Source organism: Apium graveolens, chromosome 2 (assembly GCF_009905375.1).
Source record: "Apium graveolens cultivar Ventura chromosome 2, ASM990537v1, whole genome shotgun sequence".
Taxonomy (NCBI): domain Eukaryota; kingdom Viridiplantae; phylum Streptophyta; class Magnoliopsida; order Apiales; family Apiaceae; genus Apium; species Apium graveolens.
The window spans coordinates 7,503,104-7,519,775 of record NC_133648.1 but is presented as its reverse complement, the minus strand read 5'-3'; the positions used below and the strand labels follow the sequence as shown (position 1 = coordinate 7,519,775).

At 31.7% G+C, this 16,672-nt stretch overlaps 1 protein-coding gene and 1 non-coding gene across 2 annotated transcripts; one reads left to right on the top strand and one right to left on the bottom strand.

Annotated features, from left to right (window-relative positions):
• Positions 1–5,733: 5,733 nt before the first annotated feature.
• LOC141706842 (protein DCL homolog, chloroplastic-like) lies at positions 5,734–14,050 on the bottom strand. The gene is made up of 3 exons (XM_074509699.1): positions 13,571–14,050; positions 8,291–8,405; positions 5,734–6,077 (listed from the first exon to the last, which is right to left on the bottom strand). Exons 1-3 carry the CDS (start codon positions 13,912–13,914, stop codon positions 5,898–5,900), a joined length of 639 nt encoding a protein of 212 aa, XP_074365800.1. The 5' UTR covers positions 13,915–14,050; the 3' UTR covers positions 5,734–5,897.
• Positions 14,051–14,550: 500 nt separating this feature from the next.
• Positions 14,551–14,622, top strand: TRNAD-GUC (transfer RNA aspartic acid (anticodon GUC)). Its single transcript has one exon. It is a non-coding gene; the product is annotated as a tRNA-Asp (tRNA).
• The last annotated feature ends 2,050 nt before the right edge of the window (positions 14,623–16,672 follow it).

Sequence of the window (16,672 nt, the reverse complement as noted above, 5' to 3'; positions counted from 1 at the left end):
GATCTCAAGGTTTGAAGAATAAGGAGTGACAATGGAACTGAGTTCAATAATTCTGCAATGAGGATGTTTTGTAAAGAAAATGAGATCATACATGAGTTTTCAGCAGTAAGGACTCCACAACAAAATGGAGTGTGGAAAGAAAGAATAGTTCTCTTATTGAAGCTGCAAGAACAATGCTAGAAGAATCAAAGTTATCAACTTATTTTTGGTTTCGGTAAAACATGGTGATAGGAATATGTTGTAGGCTTGATGATATTGTACCAAAATACCTTAGTAGATTTAATTAAGTGTATTTGTAGCTTTCAACGGATAATCTTAATTTATCATCCGTTGAAGGAGTAGCTTATGTTTTAAATAAGTATTTGTAGCACATTCCTGTATATTGTAATGTCTTAGAGGATTAGAGGTTGTAGGATATTCTAAGTCATGTTGACTACTAGAATGATATGCAAAATAGGTTGGCTAATTGTAAATATTGGATGCCTTGTAATTTTGCATAAATGAAATGGAGTCAACTGCTTTGGAAATACTTTCAACGGATGATTCCACAAGGCTTCGACGGATGACCCAAGTTACTCTCAACAGATGATCCAATAGAGACTCAACGGATAATCTATAAAGTCTCGACGGATAAAAAATTTAAATAGGAGTTGATAGTGACTTGACAGTCACATGGGTTGATTGTATACAAAAGGAATGTAGCAGCCTATTTGCAGGTTTTTGAGAACAAAGAAGTATTTTAATTTCCATGCTTACTTGAAGAAATACAAAGATGCTGGATATAGAAATGAAAGAACATGTGATGAAGACCTAGACACTTTGTTTTATATGTTTGTCTTTTTCATATGTAAGTTGGTGATATATAAACCAAGAGTAGCAAGTAGAAAAAAAATTGAGTTGAGAAATAGAAAAAACAACATATGTTAAGAATTTCTCTGTTCTTTGTAATTTTACTTGTAAGCAGCTGTATGCATTCTTGCATCACAGAGTTCTCAATCAATATATATCTCTGGTGGGAAAGATAAATCCAACAGAAAGTTTTTAAATCTTTGTGTTTAATTACTTTGTGTTTTGAATACATTTATATTTCATTCCGTACACTTGCATATTCAGACACTGATATATTTTGGTAAAGAATTTTCTTAATTTCCAAAAGAAACAAAAAATTACATTCAACCCCCCCTTTCTGTAATTCTATTGTTAGATTGTTTGGGACTAACACATGGATTACGATTCATGTACTGATTAAGTATAATTTTTGATTAAATAATATACTTTTGTAGATGAAAGCTCATAATTCATATTCATACAAGGATATATAATTCAGATCTTTTAAAAATAAATCCTTCATCGTTTTCATATATATATATAAGGAAAGAATTTGGAATACCAACATATCACAAGTGCTATGTAATGTGCATGATACATCTATGATTCTCATTCTTATTCACATTCTCGTATTTTCATTCCCATTTTCGGTTCTCTGTTTTATCATTGTCACAATTTTCATTATCATTTTCGAATTTCGATTATCATATTCATTTCAAATTTTTATTTTGATATTGGGTCTCTATTCCTCTTTTTTATTCTTGTTTTTATCATTGTTATAACTTTCATTTTCATTTCGGATTCTCCTTACTATCATCAATCATGCATCTAAATGTTCATCGAGTCTAGCGCCATCTTTATTGTACAATTTGCGAAAAATCAAGCACACAGTAATCGTTTTTGTGTGTATGACTAACTGAAGCGTACAAAAAAAACAATTACAGAACAACGTAAATATTATTAACGAGGAGACAATAAATGAAAGCCCGAATCCAGTGCGTGAAGTGTCTCCTTAAAACGTATTTGCCCTAACCGTATGTTTGAGCGAATAGTCTTCCAGGATAAAACAGGTTGCAGTGAAGCAGGTGCGTCACTTCCAACGAGTTTGAAACGAGCAATAGAGCTATCACCAAGAAGACATAGCAGCGGCTAGGGTTTTGGGTCATAAAACCCTACGACTTAGTGATGAATATATAGTGATAACAAACTTGTGCGCTACTCCATTAATTAATTAATTAATTCTGTTAATATTAATCTATAACCGACTCGAATTAATATTATGTCAAATCAATTATAATTATCCGCATAAAAAATGAATTAATTATTTTAAGAGCCCAGTGAAAATAAAGTTAGCAAAACTAGTCTGTGATTGGACAACCCATTTTTCTGCTACATTTGTGTCCGCACGTCTCCCACACAGTCTTTGAAATCTTCGAATTAGCCTTTTCGCCCACACGGTCTTTGCAATCTTCAAATTAGTCTCGAAAATCCATGATTTGTACCGTGCGTGCACGTAGAGGATGGAGCAATACCTTAGTAACACACTTAGAAACTACTAAAGTGTTGTACTATATAAAGTAAAGGAAACCCAATTTGTGGGATATAACTTGTACACTTGCATTTTTCCACTCTTAAGGGATAAGGCAGGGTCTTTAGATAATAATATCTTATTAATCTTTTAGTCATTTCGATTTATTCAAAATGACTCCGAAAACTCTTCATCAAAGAACACACATTCTATACATATTCGCTCATTTAAGTATGACTAAGCATGCTCGACAATATGAGCCCACATTTCCCAACAACCTTGTCAATTTTCATAGTTCCGTTTAGTCATTTATGGAGTACAGGGTCACTTGCTAGTGTTTCCAAACTAAGGAATGTTTATGAATAAACTCGAGTATCAGCATGACTGTTTATGCATGATTGCTAAATGTAAGATCCGAGTACTTACATGTGTCGATGCATCTATAATTCCACGTTAATTGACATGTGTTTTAACACTACAATACTAGCTACTTGTCTACGCTTTCATGATTGTTAATTCATATAATGTACTTTGATTTGTTGTTCAAGTGTTTGGACTCCATTTTGGATTTGAAATATCATCACTTATATTTGGATTTGAAGTTCAAATATAAGTGATGATATTTTTTCTTTTCTCGATAACAAGAGTTCGATAATTTGAAATTCGAATGTAAGCAATTATTTTTTCATTAAAATATAGAGGTCTCGTTTGGTTATATGAATTTTGCAGTTGCACGGGAACTAGGAGATCACTGGAACCAAATTATAACATAGCGGTTCCTTTAATAATCAAAAACATGTGTTTGGTTGGTCATTATTCAATTTAACTTCACTGTCACTTTTCTTAAAATTACATGTTAAAAGTTTTATATTTAACATTAAATATTGATTATACTGACATACAAATATATATTAAACTGAATATAAATTATTATAAAATTGCTATATAGAAAATATAAACATAGATATTTAAATATGACATATTAAATAAATACATATCTCATATAAACTATTTATAAAAAAGTATTTTTGAACAATGAATTATGATGAAAATATAGAAAACCCATATAATAATTATATATACAAAATAAAATATATAAATCTATTTTACTACAAGAAAATTAAAAAGTTCAAATAATTAATAATAAAGATGGAAAAAAGTTCCTTCAATAAAAATAGAGAGTTTATAATCATGAATAAAAAAAAAGTAAGTTAAGGAATTATACTAGGCAACTCGGGTGACCACCCTTCTCCTATATAACTAGGTTACTACATTTTGGAGTAAACTGAAATACACCGGAAGTCTGAGTTATATATATATAGTACATTTTAAAAAAGTTATCTAACCAAACATCGTAACCCATTTAGGTTCCCACGGATTTAAAGTTTCTTATCTGGGTTACATTAGACCAAACCAAGCCCGCACATGACGGAAGCCAGAAAGTAGCTACTTCCTCGGTCCCGATTATTTGTATGCAAATGGTCTGGGCACGGAGGATAAAAAATATAATAAAATAATGTTATTTTTGTTAATATAGTGGGATGATAGAGAAAAAAAATGTAATTTAGTAAAAAAAGTATAAAGTTGGTTAAAGTGATAAGATCATTCAATATTTAATTAATAAAGTGAATGTAGTGAGAGAAAGTAGTGGGTGTAGTTAATTCTATATTATAAATATTTTACTATTTTTGATAAATTTGAAATGTATAAAATTGAATGAGACATCAAAAAAGGGAAATGTATAGAAATGATCCGACAAAGGGTGTAAGAATCAACAAAGTTGGCTGAGAAGTGAGATCGGATACCTTTTTGCTGGTCAGCTCTAGTGATGATAAGACTCAAGTGGAAGACCAAGTCGGAATGATAATTACAAAGTTGCTTAATGAGTACTTTTTGATAATTAATCAATAAAATATTTCACTGCAGTCGTTAAAATCTCTAATTATATAAATATTATTTTGTGATTTATCGGATAATTTAGCAGTAATTTGGTGAATAAATCAAATATTTTTAATTAATTTATTGACAATTTTTAAAAAATTTGACCGATTCATATAACAGAGGATAGACGAAAATAAATGATAACCGAGCTTATCAATCAAGCATATCAATTCTCAGGTTTAAAGAAAACAGACCAGTACTAAGAAGCCTACATTTGGAAACTTGTTTCTCAAATAGCGCTCTTGATTAGTAATAATACTCATAATTCAACAGGTACAGTTCTTGGGGCACCACTTTAACTTATAGATCCACAGGGGAACAACACATGTCTTGCTTACATACTCTCCTCGCAAGATCTTCGTCATCTCCTTTTTGCAGTCGCTAAAACTTTATAACACTAAATAACTATTTCGTTGACATTCTACGATTAAGATTAGAGTTAATTGTACTTTGAAACCCCACCTTTTATTTAAAATCAAAATAGTACACCTACTTTGTAAAATACAGTTTGCAACCCTTAATTTTCAATATCAACTACAACATGCATCCCTTGCGGTTATAAAATTGAAATTGAGATGTTAATATTAATAACTAAAATTTTAAATTAATTAAAATATTTATTTTAATGCACTTTTTTACATGAAAAAAATTATAGCCATTTTCTATTAGTAATAATCTAAATTAATCATAATGCTAAATACTTAAAATATATTTATTAAGCAAAATATATGTTTATATATATAATCATAAAGTTTCTAAATATATCTATATTTTAAAATTTTAAAAATTATACCGAGGAATAAAATAATTGACATTAATATTATTTTTATAATTTGAAATTCTAAATTTTAGTTTAATTTAAAAAAATTAAAATTATTATTTAAATATTTTGCTGAATTTCAATTTTACCCTCCACAATATAAATATTTTTAACAAAATGGTTAAAGGGATGCATATTATATTTGATTTCTAAAGTTAAGGGTTGCAAACTGTATTTTGGAAAGTAAGTATATAATTTTGTTATTCAATAAAAGGTAAGGGTTGTAAAATGTAATTAACTCTTAAGATAAATATGATAAAGTTAGAATAAAATTCACTCTCTCAATCCCTAATTTTTAATTTACAAACTTAACCGTTAAGTATTTCTTCTCGTTTATACTCCCTCCGTCCCGCAATTTTTGAATTGTTTGACTTTCGACAGTAAATTGACCGAACTTTAACCACAAATTATGGTAGAAAACGGACCGAGTATTATGATCATCTCTCACGATAAGATATCCAGACCTAGAAAAGTACTGGTACATTGATTGCCAAGTGTCACGGGTCCAACTACCTCAAAAAAAGAATTAAAAGCCAGACCTGATAGACATGCAGTCACATAGATTCATATGAGAAATGGACAGGAGACTGGAGCTGTAACTGGCAATACATAAAAGGATATAAATACAAATTCCATTAGCTTTTTCCAACTTTCACTGTGTACACCAAACTACATCTTCTAGCTGAGATGCTTAAGCACAAGATAATTGTACACAAAATATACTCATGGTAAAGAATGGCCTTGGAATATAATAGCAGACTTCTGAAAATGCGAGCCAGGTCAATCACTACTACGCCTACGCTGCCGAAAATGCCTAAGAATAAAACTGTCGGCATACAGTGGGTAGTTTTTCCTGATCAACCCTTTTAAGCATTTCCAGTAAGAGAAGTCTACCAGATTGCCACCCTTCTGGACTATGAACAAACACCGAGAGCTTTCAAAATCAGGATGATACCCAATCTGTGCACCAAAATGAAGGTTAAGACAAAGATATCATTCAGGATTCTACATATAAATAAGTTGAATATACAAGAATTCAGATTTCCCGTCCCAAACCTAATAACTTTGTATAGAGTATAATTTAGCAAAATTTCCCTACTGATTATTGACATTATTATACATAATAAATTTATGGCATACTGGCTAAGGTTCTTCGGAAGACACCTATTAACCAGTATCTATCTGCACTATCGTTTTAATACATTAAGACAACAATAGGCTGCACTAGTCAAAACTCAGAGTTGGAACCCTTTTAATTCTTGACAAAAACAATATGCTACTTACTCTTTAAACAAATGCAAAACCCTTTAGGTAAAATAAACATGCTTTTGAGTCTTTGGAATTAATCTCACAGCTACTAGTGTGCTGCAGCCTGCTACTATATCTGATAAAAAAATTTGAAATGAATAAAATCGATCCACATTTTGTCCTGTTATTTGCGAGTAAATTATTTCAATGATACCAATATGGAAACTCAAACTCTGACATGACAATTTTTTTCTTCAACTAATACGACATCTGGATTGAGAAAGAGCCTACTAGTCTCAAACATTGGACTAAATAAACAAAAAACATAAAATATAGAAGGGATTCCAGAAAGGGAAGCAACTACAGTAAAACCTCTATACACTGGTATCGTTGGGACCGAGAAAAAATATTATTATACAGAGGTTATTCTTTAGTAGAGGTTGACATATAAATTTTGAATTTTAGAAATTAATTAAAAAATATTTTTTATATATCTTGAGTATATGAATTTTGTTATAAACCTTGACCGAAAATATTAGTTATGTTTAATGTAGAGGAAGTATAGGAGAATAGAAGATATGGAGAGAAAGTTGTATCTCATTTCATTAGCTAAATGAGCTATTTATAGTAGTTGGTTTATAAATCTTACTAAGTAAGCTATTCAAAATTTCATTAAGTATTACAAAACTTCCTCGATAAACTTTACAAGTCTTCCTGATTAAGTTTCTTTCTTAAGAAGCTTTGCAAGTCTTTCTCAGCAAGATTTGAGAGACTTTCTCGATACGCTTTGACAATCACTTTATATTTATTCAAATATTTTAACAAATTTAAAAGATCATAACTTTTTAAAACAAATTATGTAACATAATATCAAATGCATGAATTTTAAACAAATTAATAAAAAGGTGATTAAGCTGATTACTGATCATGGATGTGCAAACTAAATAATTAAGGACATTATATATTATTGGATATATATTTATCGCATATACATATATCTGTGTGTGTATATAAATATGTACATACCTATATATATATATAATTTATGCATTTTTATTCTTATACAGAGAAAATTAATAAAGGATGGACTTGAAAAAATTGTAGAATATTACAATATAGAGGTTATTCTTAATTATAACTAGCCCGAGTTGGGACCGTAATATTTTATTACAACAGGGAGGCAATTACTATATAGAGTATTACTATATAGAGGTTCTACTGTATATGCATTTCATCAGAACTGTCTGTATACTGCAAAAGGTTAAGAAAATTGTTTTAGGGTGCAACTTTCTTGATTAAGGCAATTGCAACTCAAATCGAATGGCGTCTTTAGTATTACGGCTTGGAATTTTTTATAACGTTAATGGACTTTCTGTGAGATCTGAATCACCTAGTTTCCTTCAACATTCTTTTTATGCAACTATGCTATTGCTATGTGCATGTTCTTTGGCAGCTTTTTTAGGCATCTTAACATGATATAGAGATTTCATTAATAAAATGTTCTAGGGTTTCTTAAATAGTTAAATGTTCACCGAGTGTGCATATAGCAGACATATAGGATTTGTTACATCTTAATAGAACTACAGGGGGAAGCTGGTGTAGTGTGGCATATTTTTGTTATAGATAATCTCCACTTGAAGTTTTGTGTATAAACTTATAAGCTATAGCCTACAAGTAATAAGCAGGACCACGAGTTTAACTCTCAAGCACACAGAGCACCTAGCCATTCTCACGCTGAACAAAAAAACGTAGGATTGATTGAACTATATACCTCATCATATAGCTACAAACTTGACCAGTTCAGATAGTAAATTTGATCCAAGCATGTTGGTTATGATACCAACTTAAGCAAATTCTGTGTTAGTGTTCGAGTATGTGTGTGCGTGTGTATATAGGGAGGGAGGGAGGGAGGGAGAGAGATTTACTGTTATGTAATCAACACCACTTCCAATCTTCTTCTCACACTCTGGATGATATGGAAGCAACCTCTCCAAGATAGTTTTCTCATGCTCCGGGCTTAACCGATCTCCACTTTCATATCTGCCACAACACAAAACCCATGTGCAAACACTGAAAGTTAGAACCATACTACAACTATTTAGAAACCTCACAAGCAAAACTACTTTTCTTTTTCTTGGAGTAATCAAGAGCTATTTAAAAGGTGAATCCAACATTTAACATGGCTACCTTGCTTGATAAAGATGGGAAAGAAACAATTGATATCAATATAAGATTTAGATATATGACGATCACACTACTGTACATTGTCCTCTTTGTTCCTAAACTAGCCTATTAAGTATGCTAAACCAAATCACAATTGTAAGAGTAAAGCACAAAGAAAAGAGGATAATTAAAGACAACAAATACGCCACATTATATTTCATGATACTCATTTCCGTATCCATTTCAATTCCACATAACTGAACTAGAGCTAGCTCCCAACAGTTTATATATAATGCTAATTCCTTCTTCCAATTCATATTCTTTTTTTTTATGACAAAATTTATATTCTTTAAAAAAATTAAAATATATAATGGAAGTATATACACCCCCAATTTCTTCATTGTTCTTTTATACCTCTAATTTTATTCACATCTTTCATTCAATATTTTCCTCCAATCGTTTCTTTTCGACCGAAGGGAGCCCAAGTATCTAACGTCTATTTTTCTGGATGCCTCTTGTTCCAGAAATTTCATGGTGTACAAATCTCTTATACTTACACTATGAATTTCACAGTTTACAGATTATTTATCATGTCTCATTCTGACTCGACTATATCAATCCAATAGATCGAAATCATTTCTCTATTCACCTAATTATTTAGCATTATATAAAAATGTATAAACATAGAACTGAAATTGACAGATAAAGTAAAAACATACTCACATAAAATACTAAAAGAAAAATAAATATAAGAAAAAAGTGGGACAATTAGGAAAAGAATAAGAGGGCCATGTATAAAAAATGCACCTGCTCCCCCTTGATCTAACAAAGGCCTCTCTATGGTTAAGATTTTCTAGACTCTTCATTTACAAGATTAATACACAATGTTTTCTTCTTATAACATGACATGCTTCATCTTGAGGCCAGGTACATCTATAGGCTAACAAGGGAAATGATCGAATTACATTGATCAATGTTCCATCATCCTCTTCCAGATCAGTACAATCACGAATCACTAACTTCTGCATCCGTATTTTTTTAAAATGTCAAGTACCAAACAATGACTGTAATATTCTCATCATACTTTTAGTTGAATACCCAACTAATGACTCCATATAGCATTTGCACACCATTCTATACAATTTTGATTAAGTACTTGACTGATTTAGATAATCTCAACCACACAACTCTCCCGACCATGCCAATTGTACCCTTAAATCAACCACGAGCATTATCATCTTTAGTTTTATTTTAGAGTATTGGAGTGAACTACAATTGACTCCAAAAGCGTAGCCAAAAATTAGACTACTAGATTAGAACAGTACAAATGGAACATGCACCTAGTACTTCTCAAAACTAGTACTAAATGAGAAAAACTAAGCTGCACATCATCTCTAATTTCGCTATTTGTGTATAGTGCACACCGAGCAAATTATAGCTTAACTTTATAGGTTAAATCAGCCTAAAAAGTCATTATTCATATTTGGTAGTCTGTTTTAGTTCGCATAAGCTACGTTTCTTGCGAGGTATATAATCTTCAGATTATCTAAAATTTGCACTCATTTTGTCATTGTTCTTTTTGGTAATGATCAATTGACACGCCCATGCCCGTTGCAGGATAGTGGTATCCACTAGGCTACAATGCTAGGAATAACCCTACAAACTATTCCTGTTCGCTTTCTAATACGTCTAGGAAGAATTAAAAATCCTACTCTCTTCCAAGGTAATGTCAGACTCATAGAAATCAACTACAAACTAACCAATCTCTCACTGTAATATGAATCCCACCATAGCCCCTAGGCTCTAGGTATCATAAATCCCATAAAATAAACTAGAAATTGATTTAATTTTAGTCAATCAGATTATATAAAGACAAAGTTTTAGGTAAACGTAAAACAAAAGTAGCAGTTAGGGGATTGACAAGGCCGTTACTTAACAAGGGGACAACTTGTATGTTGTGTCTGGTTCGGATAAATCAAGTTGGAAGGAATGAACTGCAAATTGAACTATAGCACTGGGTAGACATTCAAAATTTCCATTCCTTCGTTCTATTCCTAACAATCTATGTCGAGCCCTCCATCATACCAATTTTCTTAACAAGTCTCATGTAGAAAATTTGCACTCACCCTTTTTTTAAGACTTCCCTCCTATCTCCATTGTTCCCTTCAATTTCACTCATTTCATTCCATTCTCTCCAACTAAGCACAATATAATCTCTCAAAATGCAAAAACTGACTTCCACTTAAACAGCCTAATTCCTACAACACCACTCTCCTACACAAAACTTAATCGTGAAACCAAATTACAGAAACACAAAAGCCGCTATCAACACACAATAAACACCACAACCTCAATTAGCTAATACTCAACCAAAACAATAACCTCCATAAATTACTACTTTTTCCGGCCCCAACACAATAAACACAACACATTTCCAACCACAACAAATTAAATAAAAATTTTCCGGTCCCAAAATTATCACATATCCTAAACAAGACCACAAAAACCCGAAAAACAGTACCAAGAACATACTTGCCAGAGCGAAGAACCATCCTAACAAACCCGACAAGCGTAGCCGTATCTTCCAAAATCCTATCTTCCCAATCAACATAATCCTCCTCTTCACCATTAAAATCTTTTCTCGACCCCTCCTCCTAACTCTCCACACCAGCTAAACTTTCCAGCTTTCGCAACATATCGGAACCATAAGCTTCTTGATTATTTCTCCCAGCTCTCAGGGCACCAAACCAGGCTGAATTAAAATGATGGGCATAATAAGAAACATCTGAAGGCGAGGAAAAAGATTGGTTTGGAGTGATGAGGTTTGAAAAAAAGATTGATTTGAAGTGATTTTGCAAGTGGAGTTGAGTAGTAAGCCATTAAAGATTGGATTTTTATGTGGTTTTGGAGAGATTTTTTTGAGTTGATAACAGGGTTATCACCAATGTTTTGGTGAGTTTGCAGGGGCTTAACAGTCACAGTCCGGGAGAAGTTGGAAATTGGAATTAGTTGGATTTTTATGGGTAAAATTGGAATTTGAGAAATAAGGTTATTGTGACTTATTTATGTTATTAAGAAAGAAAATGTTAATGGTCTTCGACATTTTTTTCATTTCGTTAACTTGTAATTAAATTGATATATAGAAAAACAGGTAGAACAAAAATGCAAAGGAGAAGCAAAACAAGTGGTTGCTAAAACTGAATAATTATCATGCATATGAGAGAGAGACCTTGAAGAGAGCGAATTATTTTGGTTAGCTTATTAGGATAAACGTTGTCATGTAAATCATTTTAAGAACCATAGAAACGTGGTTCTTTCCTCCCATTTTCTTCGTGCGACTTTCCATTTTGGGTTGAGAAATGAGTCATGTTGCGCATGGTTTAAATAGAAGCCAAGCAGTAACAAAGATAACCTACTAAATTAAATAAAGTATGACTCATAAGCAATTGACTAATAGTAAAGTAATTTTGTTGATGTCGTTGCTAAATCTAATGATATATATTTTGGGAAGAAGAGAAATACAAAATAATAATAATGTATTACTATTCAGGATTTCATAATTTAAATTAACTTTTAAAATTAGATAAATTCATAAAATTATATTTTTTTTGTAACGAAAAAGTGTCTAAAATATATACAAAAAATTATATTTTTAAATAGGCGCATGTGCGCTATGCAAATGTATTGATCAAGTATATAGACCATACTATAAATGTACAACACACTTTTACTACGAAACACACACCGGAATCACGCACTTTTACTGTTTTTTACCGTAAAAACACGCATTCTATTTAAATCACGCGCAACATGACTCATTTCTCAACCCACCTGAAAAATTATCACAGAGAGTTGCAAGAAGAAAATGGGAGGAAAAGAACCATGTTACTACGGTTCTTAAAATAGATTTAAATGATAACATTTGTCCTAATAAACTAACCAAAACTATTCGTTCTCTTCAAGGTCTCTCTCTCATATGCATAATAATTATTCAGTTTTAGCATTCATTTGCTTTGTTTGTCCTTTGCATTTTTGTTCTACCTGTTTTTCTATATATCTATATATAAATTTAATTACAAGTTAGCGGAATGAATCAACTAGGCTACAATGCTAGGAATGATGCTACAAACTATTTCTGTTCGCTTTAATGCATCTAGGAAGGATTATTTATCCTAATATCTTTCAAGGTAATGTCATACTCATTAGCCATACAAATCGACCAAAAAGTAACCGATCTCTCACCCTATTATGAAACCCACCATAGCCCCTAGGCTTTAGGTATTCTTAATCCCATAATATTACCTAAAAGTTATTAAATCCTAGTTAATCACATAACATAGAGACTAAATTATTGGTAAAGGTAAAACAATATTAGCAGTTAAGGGATTGACAAGGCTGTTAATTAAGTAGGGGATAACTAGTATGTTGTGTTTGATTGGGATGAATAAAGTTGAATGGAATGAAATGATAGTTGAACTACATGGGTAAACATTCAAAATTTCCATATCCTTCGTTCAATTCCTAAAATCTAACCTAGAGCCCGAACCCCCATCAGAGAGGTAATACTCCATTCTCCATCATACCAATATTCTTCACAAATCTCATGTAGGAAATTTGCACTCAATCTTTTTTTTTTTTTTTGTTTAAGACTTCCCTCCTACCTCCATTGTTCCCTTCAATTAACTAATTTCTTTCCATTTTCCCTAACAAAACACAACATAAGTTCTCATCTCTCTCAAAACCCAAAAACCGACATCCACTTATACAGCCTAATTCCTAAAACCCCACTCTCCTCCCCAAAACTAAATCATGAAATCAAATTACAGAAACACAAAAGCCGCTATAAAGTATAAACACACATATAAACACCGAAACCACAATTAACTAATACTCAACTAAACAACCTCAAAAATTACTACTTTTTCCGGTCCCAGCATAACAAACACAACACATTTCCAACCACAACAAATTAACAAAACCCAAGATTATCAATTATCCTAAACAAGACCATAAAAACCTGAAAAACAGTACAAAAAACATACTTGCCAGAGTGAAGAACCATCCTAACAAACCCGACAAGCGGAACGGTATCTTCCAAAATCCTATCTTCCCAATCAACATACTCCTCTTCACCATCAGAATCTTTTCTCAACCCCTCCTCCTTACTCTCCACACCAGCTAAACTTTCGGGCTTTCGCAACATATCGGAACCATAAGCTTCTTGATTGCTTCTCCTAGCTCTCAGGGCACCAAACCAGGCTGAATTAAAATGATGGGCAGGGTAAGAAACAATTGAAGGAGAGCAAAAAGATTGGTTTGGAGAGATGGGGTTTGAAAAAAGATTGATTTGAAGTGATTTTGCAAGTGGGATTGAGTAGTAAGCCATTAAAGATTGGATTTTTATGGGGTTTTGAAGAGATTTTCTTGTGTTTTTTTTATTACAGGGTTATCACCATTGTTTTGGTGAGTTTGCTGGGGCTTAACAGAAAGTCTGGGAGAAGTTGGGAACTGGAATTAGGTGGATTTCTTGTGGGTACAATTGTAATTTCACAAGGTTATTGTGACTATTATTTATGTAATTTAAGAAAGAAAATGTAGTAATTTGATGGCCTTGAAATTTTTTAGTTCTTTTGTAGGATATAAATAGACTTGATGTCATTTTAAATTTTTAATTATTAATTATTTATTTTTGGACTAATATTGTTGAGAACTAGAAAATATACCAATTATGACAATATACTATTGCATTAACCTTTTAAGGAAAAAACAAAAATATTGATGTATGAATATAAAAAATTCTACAGTGCTACTTAACAAATTTTATATTTATGTTAAAGAAAAAGTTAAATAATTTCTTTAGCACACATTTCGATTCAAATTGTTCTTTCAGTTTTTTGAATAAAATATAAAAATGTGAGGGAATATAAACTCAGAGGATGTATCACAGTTGGTCAACATCTCAAGGATTGAGTATAACATCTTCATAAGTTAATATGTTAAATAAGAAACTAGTGTAAAAAAAGTCGTTGTAGTATAGTGGTAAGTATTCCCGCCTGTCACGCGGGTGACCCGGGTTCGATCCCCGGCAGCGGCGTTTTTTTTTAAAATTTTCATTTTAGAAACAGAGGAAATGATCCCAAGTCATAAGCCGCACTTCCATATTATGCGGAGATTTTTTTTTTGCTATATCTGTGACAAATTTTAAACCAGAAGCAACAGGAGAGAATGTGATGAATCAAAAGGTCAATAAATTTATGATTTAACAACTAACGATTGCAATGCAATGAAAATTATAAACGAGCTAGTATTTATAAACTAACGATTGCAATGCAAGGAATGTGTAACTCAATTGGGAATTATGGATATCCGATCCATTGACAGCTCTCGGATCACTGTACCTAGCTGCTATCTCCCTATGCAGTCCTTTCCATCTGAAAAGAAAGTAACTCCGAATACATAACCAAGGTCAGCTGCATGCCTCTTGCGATATCATCAAGGAAATCAAATGCATAGCTTAGAAAAAGTTGTCCTCGTGCCCTTTAGTTGGTTTACTTTATTAAACCGTGTCTGTAGTTGTACTATGTTTATCTTTACGAGACTCTTAGCTTGTATTGATGATTTAGAGCAGCTGCTAGTTTATGGTTGCTATCTGATTTCTTATCCCGGAATATGGCCCTTGTAGATTTTCATTGTAGTAGTGAAAACTGACTGCAAAGGTTGACATAGGAAGAAGTTACATTGTCACTAGAGTAAACAATAGTACCATGATAATGTCTTCTGCTCCGACCGACATATTCCCACTTCTGTCACCCTGGGGAGCCTCTGATTTTAATGCAAAGAAGACACCATATTGAAGTCCATGTTCCATGCATTGCCGCCTTGGTAAACATTTAAGATCCAAAAAAGTTGATTCAAGTCATAATTTATTCTCCCTCTATTCCTATTTGACTTTTTGTGGTCGAATAGATCCAATTTTTGACCAAAAATTTATGCAATATGTAATTAAAAAAAAATTAAAAATTTAAAAAGCACATGTAATATACTTTAATATGTATGCTTCAGTTTTTTAAAATAATAAAAAAATAAAATTTAATTTACGATACAAATTGAGTTAATTTGACCACAAAAAATTAAACAGATAAATTGGGCTAACATAATATAATTCTCCGAGTCCTGCGATGCCTCAGACTCGGCCATTGAAGAATGAAGACTGATTTTCGTTTTCTCGATTTTATTTTTGAATCAACCATCTTTAAAAGCACTTCTATTAGCAAGGGGCTTATGAAAGTGAAGCCTTAACAAGAGGGTTCTTGCCAAAGTTTTCACTACAGTCAGTTGCTGCTTTTTGAGGGAAGACACATTCACTTGAATGATGGAAAAAAACTAATACACGTAAACCTCGACAAATTAATACCATCGGCACCGAAAAAATTTATTAATTAATCCAAATATTTATTAATTGATAAATAAATAAATAATTTATCTATAAATATTAATTTAAAAAAAAATTAAAACTAAATGCCGAAAAATTCATTAAATATCGTGGAGAAAATGAATCAATAACAAGATTGTTGGATGATAAACAAATAATTAATAGTGTCATGGGAATGAGAAAGATTATAAATGACGCGGAAGATGACAATATTAAGGCATTACTCCCGAATTTTTAAAAGAAGAGTAAGTAAGTGATTAAAAAATAAAGTCCTTTCATCGCATTTTTGAGTGAAAGTATGCCAAATTTATATTTATCACCACTTATTTTCGTTTATTTTAATAAAACTCGGGGACCTGACTACAACTACAAATAAAAATAAAAATATTTTATTTACCTTACATTTACTTACTTTGCTTTTAAAATTTGGGAGTAAGGATAAGTCCCACATATAGTGCATGTTTGACGTTTCACATATGCTCCCTATACGAGTTATGTATCCAAATCATTCATTTACCTGACCATTTCCGACTTATATGTTCAAAATCTGAAAGTTAAGGATGGTGTACTTTCTTGTCATGTCAAGTATCCTCATTCCGGGAGATTAGCCTATTATTTGTAATATAAATTTAAATAGTCAAGAAAGTAAATTAAGAATTAAGCACATTATTAATAAAAATATATTAAAGTATTATTTATTTTTTTGAAGTTA